At 46.3% G+C, this 23651-nt stretch overlaps 2 protein-coding genes across 3 annotated transcripts in view; one reads left to right on the top strand and one right to left on the bottom strand.

Annotated features, from left to right (window-relative positions):
* Window positions 1-20096, bottom strand: part of LOC137562510 (phospholipid scramblase 3-like) — a 61212-nt gene extending 41116 nt beyond the window's left edge. Inside the window, exons 1-2 of one of the 2 annotated variants that reach the window (XM_068273912.1) lie at window positions 19951-20096; window positions 5250-5289 (exon numbers count right to left, since the gene is read on the bottom strand). In XM_068273912.1, the coding sequence (XP_068130013.1) occupies window positions 5250-5259 (10 nt within the window). In that variant the 5' untranslated portion in view covers window positions 5260-5289; window positions 19951-20096. Of the gene's footprint in view, window positions 1-5249; window positions 5290-18126; window positions 18251-19950 lie in introns of those variants that run through there. The other variant, XM_068273913.1, reaches the window with a different exon arrangement.
* Window positions 20097-20164: 68 nt separating this feature from the next.
* The window catches only part of FIS1 (fission, mitochondrial 1), a 45554-nt gene continuing 42067 nt past the window's right edge, over window positions 20165-23651 (top strand). Inside the window, exon 1 of the mRNA XM_068273914.1 lies at window positions 20165-20366. Coding sequence (XP_068130015.1) covers window positions 20322-20366 — 45 coding nt within the window. The 5' untranslated portion in view covers window positions 20165-20321. The remainder of the gene's footprint in view (window positions 20367-23651) is intronic.

Below are 23651 nucleotides of genomic sequence, written 5' to 3' on the forward strand. Positions count from 1 at the left end.
ATCCCGCGGCTATCCCGCGGCTTACCGGGGGTCCCTTCACCCCCAAACCCCCCACTGCGACACTTGGTCGCAGGCTTGGTCGCTCCTGGAGGCAGGGCTAACGGCTGCAGCCCTGCCTCCATTCGCGTCTATCAGCCGCGCATCGCCGCCTCTCCCCCGCCCCTCTCAGTGAAGGAAGACAGAGAGGCGGGGGAGAGGCGGAGATACGCGCTGACAGACGCGCGTGGGGCAGGGCTGCGGCGGTTAGCTCTGCCCCAGTGCGGAAGCGCTCCCCCGCATTACGGAGGGGATTTGGGGGGACAGGGACCCCCGTTAAGCCGCGGGATAGCGGCGTTTTAGCAGGCGCACACGTGCCCCTGCTATATATGAGGTCTGAAGCGAGATCTATTCTCGCTTCAGACTCTCTTTAAAAACAGTAATGACCGAAAACTGAGAAATGATGATTTTTTTCCCTTATTATTTCTGTTAAAATGCATATTTAGCATAATGTACCACCCAAAAAAAGCCTAATTGGTGGCGAGAAAAACAAGGTATACTGTAGATGGTTTTGTTGTGACAAATAGTGATAAAGTTATTGGCCGAACAATTAATTACAAATTATTCTTTGTATGAACGACCGGAAATGATTGTTTGGGAACACTAATGGACAAACAAATCTCCTTACCAATCTGATCAGATGCCCCTGTCAATCTGATTGTATTGGTTAGGAGATGTTTGTCTATTAGTGGTCCCAAACGACCATTTCTGATTTTGTGAGGTAGGAGGAACTGGCAGGGCTTTCAGACAGAGGCTGTAACCGAATTAGCTATTTGCAAAGTTGTGCAGAGGTCCACAATATGGACAAAATTACACAACATGCATTTAAAACAGGTACAGCAAAGGAGGGCGTTAGCTTCAGTATAAATAATATGTGCACAAATTATTCCCTAGTAGATTTCCCCACGACGATGTGCTCAACCAAATACTCAATCGTAAACGATTATTTGGCAAATTGTACCATTGGCTGCCACCTTAACAATCCTCCTATGGCCGCTTAGCATCGTCCATAGTATGTGTCAAGGTGGCCACTAACGGTACAAGTTCCGAATGATAGTTTACGAATGACTCTTCGTATGAGCGATCCGAAATTATCGTTTGGGACCACAAATGGACAAAAATCTCTTAAATAATCACATCCGATATCATTAATCGGATTGGTTAGATTTTTTTTCTATTAGTGGTCACAGATGTTTATTTTCTATCATTCAATCATTTGTAAATGATCATTCAGCAAATTGTATCGTTAGTGGCCACCTTCAGAATAATATATTGGGCCAACTTAGTCCAGGGCAGGCTCCTTGTGGACACTTACACAGCCAATCTGTAGAGGATGCAGGAAGAGGCAAGTTATTCTGGCCAGAATCCTGTGTATTGTGCAATACAGTTTATGAATTATTAATTTAGTAGTTAGTATTTTGTCTCGGACTTTGATTTATTGCAGATGAGGTGACATGCCATTCCTGTCCCCTTGCAAAGTGTTGCCCAGCAGGTGATGGCTGCAGATCCAGTGATATAGTATTCCTTTCCCCCGTTGTAGTGTTGCCCAGCAGGTGATGGCTATCAATAATCTGTTTAGTCATCACTTCCATTGGTTTGTGGGCGGAGAGAGGCGTGTCCTCCAACTACCCCATGACCTAAGAACGGCTAAAGACTTGGGTTGCTAGAGTAACATCATCTGACCAATGGTCGCGAATGAGTCCGCTCTGGCCAATATGGAAGTGATGTACCTGGAAGTATAGTTTTTGATTAAAGATTTTAAAGGTTGGAGAGTAACGGACGTGTTGTGGCATGGGATTCCAGAGGAGGGGTGAGCCGTGAGAGAAATCTTGTGCACGTGAATGCAAGGAGGTAATTCTAAAGCAGGATAGCACAAGCTGATGTGCAGATCTGAGATTGCGGTTGGGTTGTTATGTGGAAACTAGTGAGGAGATGTACACAGGAGAGATTATGGAGAGCTTTATAGGTTAGGGATAAGAATTTAACCTCTTGCTGACCGCTCCACGTCAATTGGCGTGCAGTCCTGGGGGCGTGTTTTGCAGAAGATTGCGTGCCCATGCGCGCGCATCTCCGCTTGCATCATCAGTCTCCCAGTGGTGAACAATGCTAGGAGACTGTTAATGTAATGCGCTGCGATCGGCTGTCCCCTGGGGAGGCACAAGAGCGATCAAAAACTGTTCCCATTCGTTGATCTCTGCCCCCCAGCAATGATCAGCTGCTTCTTTGGGAAGCAGCGCGATCATTGTGAAAAAAAAAAAAAGTTTCCCGGCCTCATAGGACTTCCTGCAAGCGTACTTCCTATGCTTGCAGGTCGCATAAACAAAAAGTTACTGTGGCCATCTTGTGGCCAAATAGTAAACCTACACCCTAAAGCATTTTTCATATACAAATACATTAGTTTTACAGTAAAAATTAACTCATTACCTTGTAATTAAAAAAAAAAAAATTACAATAAAAAAAAAATACATAAATAGTTACCTTAGAGACTGAACTTTTAAAATATTTATGTCAAGAGGGTATAACACTGTTACTTTATAAACTATGGGCTTGTAATTAGGGATGGACGCAAAACTGAAAAACATGCACCTTTATTTCCAAATAAAATATTGGCGCCAAACATTGTGATAGGGACATAATTTGAACGATTTTATAACTGGGACAAATGAGCAAATACATTTCATGGGTTTTAATTACAGTAGCATGCATTATTTAAAATCTATAATGGCCGAAAACTGAAAAATAATTATTTTTTTCCCACATTTTTCCTATTTTCCCACTAAAACACATTTAGAATAAAATAATTCTTGGCATAATGTCCCACCTAAAGAAAGCCTAATTGGTGGCGAAAAAAACAAGATATAGTTCATTTCATTGCTATAAGTAATGATAAAGTTATAAACGAATGAATGGAAGGAGCGCTGAAAGGTGAAAATTGCTCTGGTGCTCAGGGGGGTAAAACCCCTCAGTGGTGAAGTGGTTAATAAAAACAACCCAAATAAACAAACAAACCAACATGCTGGCAAGGATCAGAGCCCACCAACAGAAAGCTCTATAGGGGAGGGGATCACTTGCGTGCTGACTTGTATGGCTCTGCAGCGAGCACTTAAAGCTGCAGAGCCCTAATTTGTAAAAAATAGCCTGGTCACTAGGGGAAATAAAGCCTGTGGTCCTGAACAGGTTAAAATTAATCCTTTCGCTAATTGGCAGCCAGTAAAGAGCTTGATAGAGAGGAGCAGCCGAGAAAGAGGGAGAAGAAAGATGGATGAGATGAGCAGCCGAGTTCAGTACAGATTGAAGTGGTGCCAGTCCGTTAGTTGGTAGTCCACAATGCCATGTGTATTGCCTGCCTGCTCTTTCTGCAATGAATATAATCAGTACACCATGCTGGCTGCATCCTGTAACTTCCCCTCCTGTTCAAACATCACTTCAATTTTACTAGACAGAAAGCAGTCCAGACCCCTCCTCTATTCCATCTTCACCCATGTTTGAAGTAGTCAGAGAGGAATTGGGAGGAGACAGCAGCTAATCCCTCCCTTTAAAGAGAATCTGTACTGTCTGGTTTGTACAATAAAAAAAAAAAAAAAAAACATACCAATCAAGTCACTGTGATCTCCTGGATCCCTCTTTGCCGTTTCCGCCGCTCCCTGCAGCGATCCTGGCTTTTAATCTCCAGTTTTAGGCAGTGTGTACAAACAAAAAACATGGCCGCCAACCAGGAAGTGATGTTTGTGTGTATATACAGTAAGGAGTTTCTTGGGCAAGTCTCCTTAACACTGCTACTGCCTACTGAGTGCGCTCTAGTGGCTACCTCGCAAGCGCTTTGAGTCCGACAGGAGAAAGGCGCTATACAAATACTGCTATTATTACTATTACAGTATATATTATGTTACGGTATACTATAAGTTTTTATTACATTGTGAATTATCTGCACTCCAGTCAGGGATTCTCAGTTTCTCAGCATTGGCAGCTCCCTCCCCCCTCAGACAAGCTGAAACTGAGAGCAGAGACGTGTCTGTGAACATACATGTGAAATCGGCGCAGGAAGACTTGGGCGCAGGATACAGCCGGTATATAGTCCCGGCCGTGTTAATTACTATTCCCCCTCCAGGCCGCCATGGATGGTGGGGAATCATATAATTGCTGGAGGCCGAATTATTGTGTTTTAAAGGGAACCTGAACTGAGTAAAAATATTTAAAATAAATACATGAGGTAACTTCAAATGAACATTACCTTTCCATCAGTTCCTCTCAGAAGCGCACCATTTTTGTTCTGACAATGATCCCTTACAGTTCTGACATTTTGTCAGAACTGAAATGTATCAGGTGCTGTCAGTAAAATATCAGTTGCTGTCAGTTATAGCTGAGAGGACAACGGATGTGTCCATGTTTCCCTATGGCTCAAGTGGGCGATGTTACAGTTTAACAGTGTGCTGACCAGGAAGCTGTTATGGGGTAATAGCCATTTTCAAAATGGAGGACGGAGAATTCTAGTGATCACAGTGAACAACCAGGATGTGGGAGAGGAGAAAGAGATTGAGGAGTAGACTACAGGGAGGTAAGTATGACTTGTGTATGTTTATTTTGACTTAATTTTCAGTTCATGTTTTCTTTAAAAGCAAATTCAGCTCCGTCTTCTGACAGCGCCGACGTTACTCACTGAGAACCGCTATAGATGTAATTCCTATTACAGTCTATGGTGACGCCAACTGTGCCCAAATCTTCCTGCGCTGAAAAGCACTGCTCCGTGTCTGTGAGGGATAAACAAAGCACACACACACAAAGCCTGAAGGGTGTGAGGAGGGGGCGCTCATAACTTCTCCCTATCACAGCAGAGGCAGCGCATTCCTCTCTGGGTCGACAAAGCTTGACAAAGAAAAGAAGACTCGATATATTACAGAGACAGTGCAACTAGAAAAGGCTGCAGTAATTCAGACCACATTAGAACAGGTATAGGAACATATAGCATAGAAGAAATAAGACTAAAAATTTTGTTGCAGTCTCTTTAAGCAAAGATCCCCTAGCTCCTTCCACAACCTCTATCTACCGCTAATAGATCATTGCTTTGTGGTCAGCACTGCAGCTACAGCTACAGCAGCGTCTTATAAAGTCCACTCTCCAGCTTTACTAACAATAAGAACAGGGAAGGGAGAGGGACGAACTAGGGTGTAAACATTTACTCACTGTGATAGATTGCTCAATGACCCAGTTCTTACCTGAAGACATGCTGATCTGCAGGCAGGCGTCAGACTACATCTGTAATGGAAATAGGTAAAGATAATAGCAAGAAATTGATAAAGATATTTACATGTATGTGTTAGAAATACAAATGTTTTAGGTTTTTAAGCAACCTCAGGAGACACCAGTACACACACCAAGTTTTTGGGCCCAAATGGCCACCTGGTAAGCAAGGATCGAGCTTCAACCCAATCAGTAGCTGATGCCCCTTTTCCCCTCGACAAATCTTTGCCTTTTCTCAAATAGATCATCAGGGAGGTCTGTGTGGCTGACAGTGTGGGGAAACCCCTCCCACAGTGTGATGTCAGAACCATGGCCCTGACAATTTCCTGCCTGTCAACCTTGCTGCATTGTTGGAAGTTACAGCTGTTTGGAGAATTCAGCATAGCTAATCAGCCTAGGCTAAACATCACTGGGAGAGCCGGGCTACATCCTATATACAGGAGGCATTTCTGATGCCAAAACCAGGAAAATGACCATTAAAGCGGATCAGAGATGAAAAACTAACTATAACAAGTAACTAAAGTTTAGATAGTTTACACAGCAAATCTAGCTGCAAACAACTTCAAAAGTTTATGATTATTTCTTCCTGTGATACGAGGGCAGCCATGTTCTGTTTCTTACATTGTCACAGGCTGAGGGCTGGAGATGCTATCAGCTTGCCTGTGTGTAAATGCAGTCCCCTCTCCGCCTCCCCTCTGCCTCTGAAATCAATGGCTAGTAACCTCCTCCTCCTGCCCAGACTGAGCTCCCATAAGCCCTTGCTACAGTGCCAAGGCACAAAAGAAGCTGTGGGCGAGGCTTGTTTAGTTTATAGGGAATTAGAGTATTAAAACAAAACAAAACAAATATTTGGCTTGAGGAATGCCCTATAAACTATATGAAAGGAACACAATTATGCAATGAGTAAAAGTTTATCTCGGATCCACTTTAAAAGTCAGCATCCTGGATGATTTAATACATTCTACAATATGTCACTACAGTTCCTCTTTAATAAACCCCACTTGGATTTGTGGTAAGCTGCTTATATCATTTACAAGGATGTCAATAATATGCAAATAGGTGTTAGGATAGGATTATGCAAATATATGCAGCTTGAAAGTGGACCAATCAATTCCCACCAAGGAGGTTTTTGATTGGTTCATTTTCAAGCAGATTAAAATTGCATGCAGTATTTGCATAATCACCTTGGAATGATTTGCATGTCAGTGACCGCCCCTTGTCATCTATAAGCCCTGAGGTGATGCAGGAACTGTGACTCTGACAAGATAGAGGCTGTAGTGGTGAATTACATGAGTTGCACAACAGGTTCTATTGTCTGCTGCTGTCTCCTCAGGTTATGAAGACAAGTTCCTCACAAGGGCTGGATTATCTCAATTATTCTTATTTTTGGCTTGATACGTATGAATCAGTCATTGTCACATTTACATACTTACCATTACTGCCTACCTATGTTTGTATCTTACTATTGCAAGGAGAGAAATAGGGTATCTCCTCATAACCAAGCAAGACCTGACTTATAATGGTCGCAGGTAGCAGATGTGCCCCCAGTATAAGGTACCCCCCCAGTATAGGTAGCAGATGTGCCCCCAGTATTAGGTAACCCCCTAATATAGGTAGCAGATGTGCCCCCAGTATTAGGTAACCCCCAGTATAGGTAGCAGATGTGCCCCCAGTATTAGGTAACCCCCCAGTATAGGTAGCCCCTACCCAGTATAGGTAGCAGATGTGCCCCCAGTATAGGTAGCCCCTACCCAGTATAGATAGCCAGATGTACCCACAGTATTAGGCAGCCCCCTCCCCAGTATAGATAACCAGATGTGCCCCCAGTATTGGGCAGCCTCCTCCCCAGTATAGATAGCACAGTGTGTGTGTGTGTACAGTGTGTGTACAGTGTGTGTGTGTGTGGTACGGGTGTGTGTACGTGTGTGTACGTGTGTGTGTGTGTACGTGTGTGTACGTGTGTGTGTGTGGTGTGTGTACGTGTGTGTGTACGTGTGTGTGTGTGTACGTGTACGTGTGTGTACGTGTGTGTGTGTGTGTGTGTGTGTGTGTGTGTGTGTGTGTGTGTACGTGTGTGTGTACGAGTGTGTGTGTGTGTGTACGAGTGTGTGTGTGTGTGTACGTGTGTGTGTGTGGTACGTGTGTGTGTGTGTGTGTGTGTACGTGTGTGTGTGTGTACGTGTGTGTACGTGTGTGTGTGTACGTGTGTGTGTACGTGTGTGTGTGTGTGTGTGTGTGTACGTGTGTGTGTGTGTGTGTGTGTACGAGTGTGTGTGTGTACGTGTGTGTGTGTACGTGTGTGTACGTGTGTGTGTGTGTACGAGTGTGTGTGTGTGTACGTGTGTACGTGTGTGTGTGTGTGTACGTGTGTACGTGTGTGTGTACGCGTGTGTGTGTGTGTACGCGTGTGTGTGTACGTGTGTGTGTGTGTACGAGTGTGTGTGTGTACGTGTGTGTGTGTGTGTACGTGTGTGTACGTGTGTGTGTACGTGTGTGTGTGTGTGTGTACGTGTGTGTGTGTGGTACGTGTGTGTGTGTGTGGTACGTGTGTGTGTGTGTGGTACGTGTGTGTGTGTACGTGTGTGTGTACGTGTGTGTGTACGTGTGTGTGTACGTGTGTGTGTGTACGTGTACGTGTGTGTGTACGTGTACGTGTGTGTGTACGTGTGTGTGTACGTGTGTGTGTACGTGTGTGTGTACGTGTGTGTGTGTGTGTGTACGTGTGTGTACGTGTGTGTGTGTGTGTGTGTGTACGTGTGTGTGTACGTGTGTGTGTGTGTACGTGTGTGTGTACGTGTGTGTGTGTGTACGTGTACGTGTGTACGTACGTGTGTGTGTGTACGTGTGTGTGTGTGTACGTGTGTGTGTGTGTGTGTGTGTGTGTACGTGTGTGTGTGTGTGTGTGTGTGTGTGTACGTGTGTGTACGTGTGTGTACGTGTGTGTACGTGTGTGTACGTGTGTGTACGTGTGTGTGTGTGTGTGTCATTGGTTAGATTGTTCATATGTTACAATCTGAAAAAAAATGAAAAGAAATTGAAAAAAATAAATAAATTAATTAATGATGTGTGGCCACCTTTGGTCAGAACCGGAAGAAATAAATTCACTTTAGATTTTATACTTACCTAGGGAGAGGGAAGGCTCTGGACAGTATAGGGTCTTCCACTTCCTCCATGCGGCCCACAGATCCTCCGCTATCAGCTGATAAGGCTGTTTGCCCGAACACCTCTCTGGACCGTTGCATTGGGCAGCACGGTGGCACTCTCGCCTTGCAGAACTGGGTTTGAATGTCTTTCTGCATTGAGTTTGTATGTTCTACCTGTGTCTGTGTGGGTTTCCTCCGAGCACTATGGTTTCCTCCCACATCTCGCAAACATACACTTAAGTTAATAGGCTTCCCCCTAAATTGTCTCTAGACTATGATACATACACTACACGATATAGACATATGACTATTGTATAGATTAGATTGTGAGCCCCTCTCAGGGACAGTTATAAAAATATATACTCTATAAAGTTCTGCGGAAGATGTCAGCGCTATAGTAATACTAAATAATAATAATAATACATTGCTAAAGCGCATGTGCAGTTGTGATGCACTAAGCTTTCCTCTTAGGTGAGTATAGCAAAACCCCTTTATAGTAACGTCAAAGGACCTGGCCGAGTACTTTACTATAGCAGATGTTTAGAATTTGTCATACATTGTATAGTCATACAGGCACATGATAGAGACCAGGGGACGGAGCTTACTATAGCCAGAGGTTTACTGTAATGAGAGTCTACTGTATCTAATCTAACCTGATTTTCCTCAATTCAGTGTCCCTTAAAGCGGACCTGAACTCAGAACTGCCTCTCAGCATAATAACCTTTATAGAAAAACATTTCTTTGTTACAGCTGGTACAAATCCTGCAATATATCTGCAGTGTGTATACTTCCTGCTTTCATGGAAGCAGACCTGTTAAAATCCTTTACAACAGTCCTTTAGGGCTCTTTCACATTAGGGCAGATTTTCTGCGTTTCAACGCAACGGGTAAAGTTTGCGTTACCCAAGGTGAAATGAAAGTCCATAGACTTTCATTTTAGCTTTCACATATAACGCAGCCTTTTTGTGCGTTGCATTACACTGCACCCAGGCGCAGTTTTTCAGCCGACGCTAGCTTTATGCGCAGTGTTCTCCCCAGGGTCTTTTAGCCGGGTGCTCCACCCGGCTAGTTTTGATGAGCACCCGGCTGTCATCGGCTCACCTCCCATTCTGTAAGCAGAGTTGAACACAGAAGCACCGGCCTGCATGCTCTCAACTCGCCCCACCCGGCTATTTTTTCATGCCACCCGGTTACTATTTCATGCCACCCGGCTGGAAAAAAATTCTGGGGAGAACGCTGATGCGTTACAATGTTAGTCAATGTAAAACGCACACTATGCGCGTTTTTAATCCGTTAACGCAGGCAATCAGTCCCAGAATGCAACAGAGGAACAATGTAGAAAGTTGAGAACTAAAAGAAAAAAAAATTACCTGCGTTTTCCTATGTGCTGTAACGCATTGAAAACGGATTAAAACGCACACTCACTGCAGTGCAACGCATATCAAAACGCATTAAAACGCATACAGCAAAACGTATGCTTTGAGCGTTCTCCAACGCAAGCTCTGGTGTGAAAGAGCCCTTACAAAGCCTTTACGACTACGTCAATTGGCGTGAACGCAGCGGCTTTCCCAGGACCGTGTAAGGGCCCTTTTCCACTAGCAATCGCACTAAACACTAGCGATTGCGATTCAGCAAAAGTCCAAATTTCCCAGCAATTTCCCGACGTTTGCGATCCCGATTTTGCTAGGCTATGCACTGCATAGCCAAATCGCGGCAAAAATAATTCAGCGGCGCGATCGCGATTTAGTAAAAAACGAATCACGGTAGTGGAAATTACCTACCGCGATTCCTATGTTAAAAAGCAAACTGTAGCGATTTTAAAATCACTAGCGGTTTGATTTTTTGCGATTAAGCATCGCAATCGCCGCTAGTGGAAAAGGGCCCCAAGTCCTGGGGGCAGAGATTGCAGGTGATCGCGCAGCAATGCGTGCGCATCCCTGCTTCAATGACAGAGCTGCGCACTGTCATCAATCTCCCAGAGGCGATCGCCGATAGGAGACTGTTAAAGAGACACTGAAGCGAGACTAAATCTCGCTTCAGCTCTCATATATAGCAGGGGCATGTGTGCCCCTGCTAAAACGCCACTATCCCGCGGCTGAGCGAGGGTCCCTGATCCCCCAACCCACCCCCCGCAAACCTTGGTCGCAAGTTGGTCGTAGAATATTCTCTTCCTGGAGGCAGGGCTAACAGCTGCAGCCCTGCCTCCCAGCGCGTCTATCAGACGCGCATCGCCGCCTCTCCCCCGCCCCTCTCAGTGAAGGAAGACTGAGAGGGGCGTGGGAGAGGCGGAGGTACGCGTCTGACAGACGCGCGTGGGGCAGGGCTGCGGCGGTTAGCCCTGCCCCAATGCGGAAGCGCTCCCCCGCATTACGGAGGGGATTTGGGGGGACAGGGACCCCCGTTAAGCCGCGGGATAGCGGCGTTTTAGCAGGGGCACACGTGCCCCTGCTATATATGAGGTCTGAAGCGAGATCTATTCTCGCTTCAGACTCTCTTTAAGGCCCATACACACGTCGGATTTTTGCGAACGACGGGTCGTTTGAACGTCCCGTCGTTCAGCTGTCCGCTTGCTAAATCGGGCGTGTGTACAGACTGTCGTTCGGGTGATAAGACAGTTCTTGAGTGACCGGCGGATCGCTCAAGACCAGTCTTATCACCCGAACGACAGTCTGTACACACGCCCGATTTGGCGTGCGGACGACGGGACGTTCAAACGACCCGTCGTTCACAAAAATACGACATGTGTATGGGCTTTTAGACAGTGAAACCACCATCTATTTACATTGTACAGCGCTGCGATCTACGGCAGCATTGTACTAGGGACAGCCGTGCCACTCAGCTGTTCCCTGGGGAGGCACAAGAGCGATCAGCTATCATAGGCAGGCAGAGGGAGGGAGTCTGGGGAAAAAAAAGTGAAATTTAATAAAAAAATAAATAAACAAACAAACATGTCAGAAGGGATCAGAGCCCACCAACAGACCGCTTTGTTATACACAAGGTGTGTATGAGATCTGCAGATCTCATAGACTATGAATGCATTTTGCAGGAACGTTTCTTTTGCAGGAAGAGATCTTTTGCAGATGATCTGATCTTTTGCATGTGTACAGCATCTGTGTGTGCAGCATCTTGCAAAGATTTCTGTCTGATGGGGAGTTCAGCTCCATAGAATAGACTGTGTAGGTATGGCTCTCATACTACATGAAGGGTGGTAAGATTGGTCTGTGATCTTTCATTTTCCAAAGACTATGGTCTGATGTGTGCACCTTAAGACCCCGGCTTTTACCTTAGCTGTAGGGATAACAATGGTGCCTGGATGAGTGAATGTGTGAATGCATTTGTTTGAACATTTGCATGCGAGTGTGCGAAGGGTTAATTGTTTTTTTTTTTTTTTTTTTTCTGCTAAGGCAGCCAGCTGATGCAGCTGAGGGATCAAATTACACGTATGTTTAGTCACAGATGAGGGGAATTAGACAGGCTAAATTCTCTAAATACATAAAGGGTGCATTTTTCTTTGTTTTCGTTCTGTCCTGTACCAGAGTTCAGGTCCACTTTAACCACTTGAGGACCACAGTCTTTTCGCCCCTTAAAGAGACTCTGAAGCGAGAATAAATCTCGCTTCAGAGCTCATAGTTAGCAGGGGCACGTGTGTCCCTGCTAAACCGCCGCTATCGTGCCTCTAAACAGGGGTCCCTTCACCCCCAAATCCCCCCCCGCCCGCATGACGTAGAGTTGGTCGCTCCTGGAGGCAGGGCTAACAGCTGCAGCCCTGCCTCCAGTCGCGTCTATCAGACGCGCATCGCCGCCTCTCCCCCGCCCATCTCAGTGAAGGAAGACTGAGAGGGGCGGGGGAGAGGCAGAGATACGCGCTGACAGACACGCGTGGGGCAGGGCTGCGGCGGTTAGCCCTGCCCCAATGCGGAAGCGCTCCCCGGCTGTACGGAGGGGGATTTGGGGGATCAGGGACCCCCGTTAAGCCGCGGGATAGCGGCGGTTTAGCAGGGGCACACATGCCCCTGCTATATATGAGGTCTGAAGCGAGATTTATTCTCGCTTCAGACTCTCTTTAAAGAGACACTGAAGCGAAAAAAAAATGATGCTATTATGATTTGTATGTGTAGTACAGCTAAGAAAAAAAACATTAGGAGCAGAGACATGAGTCTAATTGTTTCCAGTACAAGAAGAGTTAAGAAACTCCATTAATCTCTACGACTTTTAAAGTGGAGAGGGCTGTTTTCTGACTTTTATTATCTCAACTGTTCCTTAACTATTTACTTTTCCTCTGCCAGAGGAGAGGTCATTAGTTCACAGACTGCTCTGAAAGAATCATTTTGAATGCTGAGTGTTGTGTAATCTGCACATATTAGAGAATGATGCAGTGTTAGAAAAAACACTATATACCTGAAAATAAAAATAGGAGAATATTTTCTTTGCTGCTAATCTTCTAGTAATTATTCATAGTACACAACCAATTCACTATATCATATATTTTTTTTCGCTTCAGTGTCTCTTTAAAGGTACAGGCACGTTTTTTTCCATTCAGACCACTGCAGCTTTCACGGTTTATTGCTCGGTCATACAACCTACCACCTAAATTAATTTTGCCTCCTTTTCTTGTCACTAATACAGCTTTCTTTTGGTGCTATTTGATTGCTGCTGCGAGTTTTACTTTTTATTATATTCATCAAAAAAGACATGAATTTTGTCAAAAAAATTACTTTTTTAACTTTCTGTGCTGACATTTTTCAAATAAAGTAAAATTTCCTAGCGTTTACAAACTATGGTGCCAAAAGTGAATTTTCCCATTTTGAAGCATCTTTGCCTTTTCTAACTACCTGTCATGTTTCATGAGGTGCTAAAATCCCAGGATAGTATAAATACCCCCCAAATGACCCCGTTTTGGAAAGAAGACGTCCCAAAGTATTCACTGAGAAGCATAGTGAGTTCATAGAAGATTTTATTTTTTGTCACAAGTTAGCGGAAAATGACACTTTGCGACCAAAAAAAATGAAATCTACCACGGACTCACTATGCTCCTCTCTGAATAACTTGAAGTGTCTACTTTCCAAAATGGGGTCCTTTGTGGGGTGTGTTTACTGTCCTGGCATTTTGGGGGGTGCCTAATTGTAAGCACCCCTGTAAAGCCTAAAGATGGTCATTGGACTTTGGGCCCCTTAGCGCAGTTAGGCTGCAAAAAAGTGCCACACATGTGGTATTGCCGTACTCAGGAGAAGTAGTATAATGTGTTTTGGGGTGTATTTTTACACATACCCATGCTGGGTGGGAGAAATATCCCCGTAAATGACAATTTTTTTATTTTTTTTTTATTTTATTTTTTTACACACAATTGTCCATTTACAGAGATATTTCTCCCACTCAGCATGGGTACGTGTAAAAATACACCCCAAAACACATTTTACTACTTCTCCCGAGTACGGCGATACCATGATGTGTGGCACTTTTTTGCACCCTAACTGGGCTAAGGGGCCCAAAGTCCAATGAGTACCTTTAGGATTTCACAGGTCATTTTGAGACATTTGGTTTCAAGACTACTCCTCACGGTTTAGGGCCCCTAAAATGCCAGGGCAGTATAGGAACCCCACACCCCAAGGTATTCCGTTAGGAGTATGGTGAGTTCATAGAAGATTTTTTTTTTTTTTTGTCACAAGTTAGCGGAAATTGATTTTAATTGTGTTTTTTCACAAAGTGTCATTTTCCGCTAACTTGTGACAAAAAATAAAATCTTCTATGAACTCACCATACTCCTAACGGAATACCTTTGGGTGTCTTCTTTCTAAAATGGGGTCACTTGTGGGGTTCCTATACTGCCCTGGCATTTTAGGGGCCCTAAACCGTGAGGAGTAGTCTTGAAACCAAATGTCGCAAAATGACCTGTGAAATCCTAAAGGTACTCATTGGACTTTGGGCCCCTTAGCGCACTTAGGGTGCAAAAAAGTGCCACACATGTGGTACCGCCGTACTCAGGAGAAGTAGTATAATGTGTTTTGTGGTGTATTTTTACACATACAGATGCTGGGTGGGAGAAATATCTCTGTAAATGACAATTGTTTGATTTTTTTTTTTTACACACAATTGTCCATTTACAGAGAGATTTCTCCCACCCAGCATAGGTATGTATAAAAATACACCCCAAAACACATTATACTACTTCTCCTGAGTACGGCGATACCACATGTGTGACACTTTTTTGCAGCCTAGGTGCGCTAAGGGGTCCAACGTCCTATTCACAGGTCATTTTGAGGCATTTGTTTTCTAGACTACTCCTCACGGTTTAGGGCCCCTAAAATGCCAGGGCAGTATAGGAACCCCTCAAGTGACACCAGAAGACACCCCAAGGTATTCTGTTAGGTGTATGGTGAGTTCATAGAAGATTTTATTTTTTGTCACAAGTTAGTGAAAAATGACACTTTGTGAGAAAAAACAATAAAAATCAATTTCCGCTAACTGTTGACAAAAAATAAAATTTTCTATGAACTCGTCATACACCTAACAGAATACCTTGGGGTGTCTTTTTTCTAAAATGGGGTCACTTGTGGGGTTCCTATACTGCCCTGGCATTTGAGGTGGTCTATGAGGGGGCAAATTTTGTGGAACCGGTCATAAGCAGGGTGGCCTCTTAGATGACAGGTTGTATTGGGCCTGATCTGATGGATAGGAGTGCTAGGGGGGGGTGACAGGAGGTGATTGATGGGTGTCTCAGGGGGTGGTTAGAGGGGAAAATAGATGCAATCAATGCACTGGGGAGGTGATCGGAAGGGGGTCTGAGGGTTTGGCCGAGTGATAAGGAGCCCACACGGGGCAAATTAGGGCCTGATCTGATGGGTAGGTGTGCTAGGGGGTGACAGGTGGTGGCAGGAGGTGATTGATGGGTGTCTCAAGGTGTGATTAGAGGGGGGGGAAATAGATGCAAGCAATGCACTGGCGAGGTGATCAGGGCTGGGGTCTGAGGGCGTTCTGAGAGTGTGGGTGGGTGATTGGGTGCCCTAGGGGCAGATAGGGATCTAATAGGAAGCAGTGACAGGGGCTGATTGATGGGTGATCAGTGGGTGATTAGATGGCAGAACAGATGTAAACAATGCACTTTGGAGGTGATCTGAGGGTAGGTCTGGGGCAATCTGATGGTGTGGGTGGGTGATCAGATTGCCCGCAAGGGGCAGGTTAGGGGCTGATTGATGGGTGGCAGTGACAGGGGGTGATTGATGGGTGGCAGTGACAGGAGGTGATTGATGGGTGATTGACGGGTGATTGACAGGTGATCAGTTGGTTATTACAGGGAAGAACAGATGTAAATATTGCACTGGCGAATTGATAAGGGGGGGTCTGAGGGCAATCTGAGCTCGTGGGGCGGGTGATTGGGTGCCCGCAAGGGGCAGATTAGGGTCTATTCTGTTGGGTAACAGTGACAGGTGGTGATAGGGGGTGATTGATGGGTAATTGGTGGGTGTTTAGAGGAGAGAACAGATGTAAACACTGCACTTGGGGGTGATCTGATGTTGGATCTGCGGGCGATCTATTGGTGTGGGTGGGTGATCAGATTGCCCGCAAGGGGCAGTTTAGGGGCTGATTGATGGGTGGCAGTGACAGGGGGTGATTGATGGGTGGCAGTGACAGGGGGTGATTGATGGGTGATTGACAGGTGATCAGTGGGTTATTACAGGGAAGAACAGATGTAAATATTGCACTGGCGAATTGATAAGGGGGGGGGTCTAAGGGCAATCTGAGCGTGTGGGTGGGTGATTGGGTGACCGCAAGGGGCAGATTAGGGTCTGATCTGATGGGTAACAGTAAAAGGTGGGGATAGGGGGTGATTGATGGGTAATTAGTGGGTGTTTAGGGTAGAGAACAGATGTAAACACTGCACTTGGGAGGCGATCTGATGTCGGATCTGCGGGCGATCTATTGGTGTAGGTGGGTGATCAGATTGCCCGCAAGGGGCAGGTTAGGGGCTGATTGATCGGTGGCAGTGACAGGGGGTGATTGACAGGTGTTTTGCAGGTGATCAGGGGGGATAGATGCATACAGTACACAGGGGGGGGGGGGGGGTCTGGGGAGAATCTGATGGGTGGGGGGGTAATCAGGAGGGAGCAGGGGGCAGTTTAGGGTTAAAAAAAATAGTGTTGACAGATAGTGACAGGGAGTGATTGATGGGTGATTAGGGGGGTGATTGGGTGCTAACAGCGGTCTGGGGGGTCTGAGGGGTGCTGTGGGCGATCAGGGGGCGGGGGGGAATCAGTGTGCTTGGGTGCAGACTAGGGTGGCTGCAGCCTGCCCTGGTGGTCCCTCGGACACTGGGACCACCAGGGCAGGAGGCAGCCAGTATAATAGGCTTTGTATACATTACAAAGTGTATTATACACTGTACGTGCGGCGATCCGGGTGCTAGTAACCCGCCGGCGCTTCCGAACGGCCGGCGGGTTACAACGCGAGGGGGGCGGAGCCAGTCGCCGGCGGCTGATTGCGTCACGAATGACGCGATCGTCGCATAACCATGCCTGCCGCCGCCTCCGCCGATGGGCGTATTGCGGTCGTTTAGGCCCAGTCTTTGCCGCAGCCCATCGGCTGGGGGCGGTCGGCAAGTGGTTAAAAAGAAAAAAAATATATAAATAAACTTTACTCGGAGTTCTACTTTAAAGAGACTCTGAAGCGAGTTAACTCGCTTTTTAGCGTAAAATCAACATTGGCATGTTTGCCCCTGCTAAAACTCCGCTATCCCGCGGCTGAACCCCCCAAATCCCCTCTGTTGTTCCCAGGCAGAGCTTCCTGTTGAGGCAGGGCTAATGGCCGCAGCTCTGCCTCTCAGCGCGTCTATCAGCGCGTATCTCCGCCTCTCCCCGCCCCTCTGTCTTCCTTCGCTGAGAGGGGCGGGGGAGAGGCGGCGATGCGCCGCTGATAGATGCGCTGAGAGGCAGGGCTGCGGCCATTAGCCCTGCCTCCAGCAGCAGCAAAATCTACGATCAAGTTGGTCATGGATTTTGCAGGGGGGGATTTGGGGGGTAAAGACCCCTCGTTCAGCCGCGGGATAGCGGCGTTTTAGCAGGGGCAAACATGCCCATGTTGATTATAAGCTAAAAAGCGAGTTAACTCGCTTCAGAGTCTCTTTAAAGGACTTACGAGGCCAAATGCGTTAAATAAGTGAAGTACCTGCAAGATGTCTAAATGCACGGAGGACGCCGTCCGCGCCCTCCGTGCACTTCCGCCGGGTCCCCCTCCTGAAAGCGCCCCCCGTGCCGCTGGCGACCCCACGGGCCGGGTCGGGCTCTCCTGCCGCTCCCAAGATGGCCGCCGGAGCTGGCCGCGGCTGCGCAGTCCGCATTGCCGCGAGTGCGGCCGCGCAGCTCTAGGGCCAACCCCTCCGTACCACGCACTGTAGCGTGGATCGGAGGGGTTGGCCCTAGAGCTGCGCAGCCGCACTCGCGGCAATGCGGACTGCGCAGCCGCGGCCAGCTCCGGCGGCCATCTTGGGAGCGGCAGGAGATTCCGACCCGGCCCGTGGGGTCGCCAGCGGCACGGGGGGCGCTTTCAGGAGGGGGACCCGGCAGAAGTGCACGGAGGGCGCGGACGGCGTCCTCCGTGCATTTAGACATCTTGCAGGTACTTCACTTATTTAACGCATTTGGCCTCGTAAGTCCTTTAAGTATGTTACAGTACAGGGTAAGAGACCACTGTAGGCAACGAGAGCTGGAGCTACATACCTGTATGACGTGGCAACAAGTAGAGTGTCAGCTCTTGGGTCTCAGCTGTCAGTCTCCACACACACTCAGGAGGAGAGATGGAATGACTGAGATCTCCTCTCCTCTGTGTCTTCTCTCTTCTCCTCTGACCACTCCCCCTATCAGTAACCCTTTCATCTCCTCCCCTCCTCTGCAGCTAGATTTGACGTCATCTTGACAAGAGGACCTGTATGATGCCAGCATCAGGTATGGGTGACAATCCAGAACAAAATGACAGGCGTGGCCAGTGAGCACAATTCTGGGAAAACCTCAATTAGAGGAAGTATGACTCAAACAGACACACCTGTTTCCCCGACAGCTATAAGGCTAATAGAGACCATGTACACACCAAGTGGCCAAAAACTAGAGACACCCTCTAATAACAAGTTGGTCCACCTTAAAGGGGAACTGTAGTGAAAATAACGAGTAAAATTGCTTATTTTTTACAATATTGATTTAGTCAGGATTTTCCCATTGTAAAATCTTTCCTCTTCCTGATTTACATTCTGATATTTTTCACTGATGGTTTAGATCTGTCAGGTGATCTGTACAGAATGTTTGTTACTGAGAGTTCTATGCATAGAGGGAGATACTGCTTACTTGGCACTGTGATTATCAGGGTAAGGCCTGGAACCCCACTACAGATACAAACTCACTATGTGTGTTGTGGCAGCGTTTCCATAGTAACGTGCAGATGGTGGACATAAAGGAGGCTTCCACCGGTGCTCCAACAATTCTGCATAACAATCAAAATAGCATACCATTTCTACTGAGCATGTGCAAACTCATGCGGTCCATAAATTAAAGGGGCACTATGGCGAAAAAATGTAAAATATATGCAAACAGACAAATAAGAAGTATGTTTTTTCCAGAGTAAAAGGAGGCGTAAATTACTTTTCTCCTATGTTGCTGTCACTTACAGTAGGTAATAGAAATCTGACAGAAGCGAGGTTTTGGACTAGTCCATCTTTTCATAGGGGATTCTCAGCAAGGCTTTTATTCTCTATATAGATATTCACTAAAAAGGATTTAAACAATGATGCTGGCCAGCTTCCCTGCTCACTACACAGTTTTTTGGTAGTTGAACAGAGCAACTGCCATTCATTAAGTGCTTTTGGAAATAAATATATCCCTGAGAATCCCCCTATGAAGAGATGGACTAGTCCAAAACCTGTCGCTTCTGTCAGATTTCTACTACCTACTGTAAGTGACAGCAACATAGGAGAAAAGTAATTTATGGCTCATTTTACTCTGGGAAAAATGTACTTCTTATTTGTCTACGTTTGCGCACATTTTACAATTTTTCGCCATAGTGCACCTTTCACCCTACATAGCTCCCAACTGTCCCTCTTTGGGAACACAGTTGCTCTGTCCAGCCTTCTTAGTCATTTGTCCATGTACAATTATTTCCATACATGTATTTTCAAATGTGAATATGAAGAAAGACACACCAGGATAGAAAGGACCAGTGTCGCTTGAATTACAAAACAATATTTTTCTTTTGAAATCTTTATGGTCTGTGTGGTACAGACTAACCAGCAAGCTCATGGTGACCCAGAACTTATTGGAGTGTGTGAGGGGCTACAATGGTCCTAAAAGCCCCCTTACTAAGATGCTAAGTTTGCAAACTTTTGTTTTTCTATAAACTTTTGTTTTTCTATGGTCTGTGTGATCAGGGTGTGTACAGGGGCGTGGCTTAGGGTGTGTACATGGGCGTGGCTTAAGTGTCCCTCTTTCTTATGAAGTTAATAATAGTAATACAATAACATTAGTAAAGCACTCAGGGTATGACCCTATAATACCCACCAACAGTACCCGCGTTCCCGCTCATTGCTGGAGCCGCAGCTCAGCTCTCCGCTCAGCCACTCCTCATCTAGCTGGGAAAACTTCCATCCCGCCCCTGATGCTGAGCTGCTGACAGTATGACCAGCGTCACGTGACCGCAGCGGGTGACGTCACGGCGCACAGGCGCCTCCAGCAAGCAACATGGCGGCGCGTGACGCTGCGGCAACCCGCGTGCCCGCAGTAATGATGGCGCCGCCCGCTCTCGGCTCTGCGGTCATGCCCTCACCTAAAATGGCCGCGGCCGGGGCAGGGAGGCGGTGACGTCACGCAGGCGGCAGGACGGCAGGTGATCAGGCCCGGAGGGTGTGACTGCTTCTCCGCTCGCTGTCGGGATGGAGGCCGTGCTCAGCGAAACGGTCGCCGTGGAGGACCTCATGGTGAGGAACGTGACGTCACCAGGCAGGCTCATGTGTGTGGTGACGTCATTTCTGTTGAGTCTCTGCTGGAGACAGTAGGAGGGAGTATCACTGGCTGGTTTTATATAATGTAGATCTGCTTCACATATGTATATGATAATATTACTAAACTATAGCTTGTCCCCTACCCTGATTTATGGAAGCTGGAATTACAGAAGCTGAAGCAGACCTTTACATGGAGCTGATCAACAACAACAACACAACATTTGTAAAGTGCTTTTCTCCTTGAGGACCCAAAGCACATAATCCTGTCTCAGATCAGTACATAATGGCCTCAATTCACTAACATCAAGCTAGAGATAATAAGGCAAGAGAAAACTTGCCACCACACAGTGAGAGAGTTATCTTATCTCTCCATTCCTGAAGTTACCTCTTCTGTAGATAAGTTGCCTCCTCCTGTAGATAAGTTGCCTCCTCTGTAGTCTGTAGATAAGTTGCCTCCTCTGTAGATAAGTTGCCTCCTCTGTAGTTAAGTTGCCTCCTCTGTAGTTAAAGGGAACCTTAACTGGCGAGGAAAAATAAATTCACTTACCTGGGGGCTTTCCCAAGCCTCCTGCAGCCGTCCGGTGCCCGCGCCGGTGCTTCGGTGCCCTCCGGTCTCCCTCCGCCGCTAAGTTTCGTTTTCAGACGACTGCCAGTCGTCCTCGGGCCACTTCCGCATTCCTCGTCGTAAACAGCCGTAAAGCGCGTCCGCATGACGCCAAACGCGTCATGTGCATGACGCCAAATGCGTCATGCGGCGCGCTTTACGGCTGTTTACGACGAGGAATGCGGAAGAGGCCCGAGGACGACTGGCAGTCATCCGAAAACGAAACTTAGCGGCGGAGGGAGACCGGAGGGCACCGAAGCACCGGCGCGGGCACCGGACGGCTGCAGGAGGCTTGGGAAAGCCCCCAGGTAAGTGAATTTATTTTTCCTCGCCAGTTAAGGTTCCCTTTAAGTTGCCTCCTCTGTAGTTAAAGGGGCACTACAGCGAAAAACTGTAAAATTTTAAATATGTGCAAACATATCCAAATAAGAAGTACATTTTTTCCAGAGTAAAATGAGCCATAAATTACTTTTCTCTTATGTTGCTGTCACTTACAGTAGGTAGTAGAAATCTGATAGAAGTGACAGGTTTTGGACTAGTCCATCTCTTTATAGGGGATTCTCCAGGATATATATATATTTTCAAAAGCACTTAGTGAATGGCAGTTGCTCTGTCCAACTGCCAAAAAACTGTGTAGTGAGCAGGGAAGCCGGCCAGCATCATTGTTTAAATCCTTTCTCGGGAATATCTTTATAAAGAATACAAGCCTTGCTGAGAACTTCCTATGAAGAGATGGGCTGGTCCTAAACCTGTCACTTCTGGCAGATTTCTACTACCTACTGTAAGTGATAGCATTATAGGAGAAAAGTGATTTATGGCTCATTTTACTCTGGAAAAAATGTACTTCTTATTTGTATATGTTTGCACATATTTTAAATTTTACAGTTTTTTGCTGTAGTGCCCCTTTAAGTTGCCTCCTCTGTAGCTAAGTTGCCTCCTCTGTAGCTAAGTTGCCTCCTCTGTAGCTAAGTTGCCTCCTCTGTAGCTAAGTTGCCTCCTCTGTAGCTAAGTTGCCTCCTCTGTAGCTAAGTTGCCTCCTCTGTAGCTAAGTTGCCTCCTCTGTATTGCCTCCCCTGTAGTTAAGCTACCTCCTCTGTAGTGACGTTACCTCCTCTGTACCATAGCATCAAAAAACAGAGCAATCCAAACATATCCATATCCATGGACAATAAATGACACAACTAAACAAAAAAAGCATCCATGGTTTATAAACCAAAATGACCACAACTGTATATAGCCAAAATATACATTTATTTAAGGACGTGTCCCAGATAAAAACAAACACAAAACAAATCAACAGCGTTACTGGAGGGGGGAATATCAAATATAATGTCAATGAATTAATAACTCTTCATACAGTGCCAATGAGGGTGAATATAAATATCAGAACAAGTCATGTGCAGATGAAATGAAGCTAACCACCGACAGCATAAACTCCTAAATAACTATCATATTACAAATAAATAATACAGTTGTCAGAAGTAGAATGAAATAAAACCCTCACCGTTCCAAAGCACTTCCCCTCTCAGCATCCGCCGGCGCATTAGACCTCACATGTATTGCAACTTCTACGGTGCTTCTTCGGAGATTTCAGTGCTTTGGAACGGTGAGGGTTTTATTTGCTGTCCGTGGTTAGCTTCATTTCATCTGCACATGACTTGTTCTGATATTTATATTCACCCTCATTGGCACTGTATGAAGAGTTATTTATTCATTGACATTATATTTGATATTCCCCCCTCCAGTAACGCTGGTGATTTGTTTGTTTTTATCTGGGACACGTCCTTAAATTTATATTTTGGCTATATACAGTTGTGGTCATTTGGTTTATAAACCATGGATGCTTTTTTTGTTTAGTTACCTCCTCTGTAGTGACGTTGCCTCCTCTGTAGTGACGTTGCCTCCTCTGTAGTGACGTTGCCTCCTCTGTAGTGACGTTGCCTCCTCTGTAGTGACGTTGCCTCCTCTGTAGTGACGTTGCCTCCTCTGTAGTGACGTTGCCTCCTCTGTAGTGACGTTGCCTCCTCTGTAGTGACGTTGCCTCCTCTGTAGTGACGTTGCCTCCTCTGTAGTTATTTTCACACGCAGTTAATTAACAGCCTGTCTCTAATTCTGGAGTTATTTTAAGGATTGAAGAGTTAACTTAAAGACAGAAGAGTTAACCTTAGTTTTACCTGAGGTAAAATGTTTCCTGAATAGTACATGCCTCATCACCATGGTGATAACTCTAGAAACGTTACTAAAGACAGGAGATAACCTTAGTGAATTGAGGCCAGTGATATGCACAGGGGGAGAGTTATGGGACCATAAATGCCAGGTTAAACAGGTGGCTTTTGCAGTTTTGATTTAAAGAGAACCAGAGGTGGTATATAGTAATCCTAATAGGACCCAGAGGCATGACGTGTGCACAATGACATGCCTCTGGGTCACTGTATTGATGCTGCCAGCCCAGCCCCCCCCCCCCCCCGGTGCCGCGCTGCACCCCCTTAAAAGATCGCCAGGTTAGCGACAATCTGCTTATTGCTAGCCTACTTTATGTGAGGCTGTCAATGCAGCATCGCCCCTTTGATAACGAGCTCCCCCCACCCCTCTCCACCTCGTTTAGCTTATTCCAATAGGAAGCCAAGCCGCAGTACTGGTCGCAGCTTGGCTTCCTG

This window comes from Hyperolius riggenbachi, chromosome 3, assembly GCF_040937935.1.
Source record: "Hyperolius riggenbachi isolate aHypRig1 chromosome 3, aHypRig1.pri, whole genome shotgun sequence".
In the NCBI taxonomy this organism is placed as follows: Eukaryota; Metazoa; Chordata; class Amphibia; order Anura; family Hyperoliidae; genus Hyperolius; species Hyperolius riggenbachi.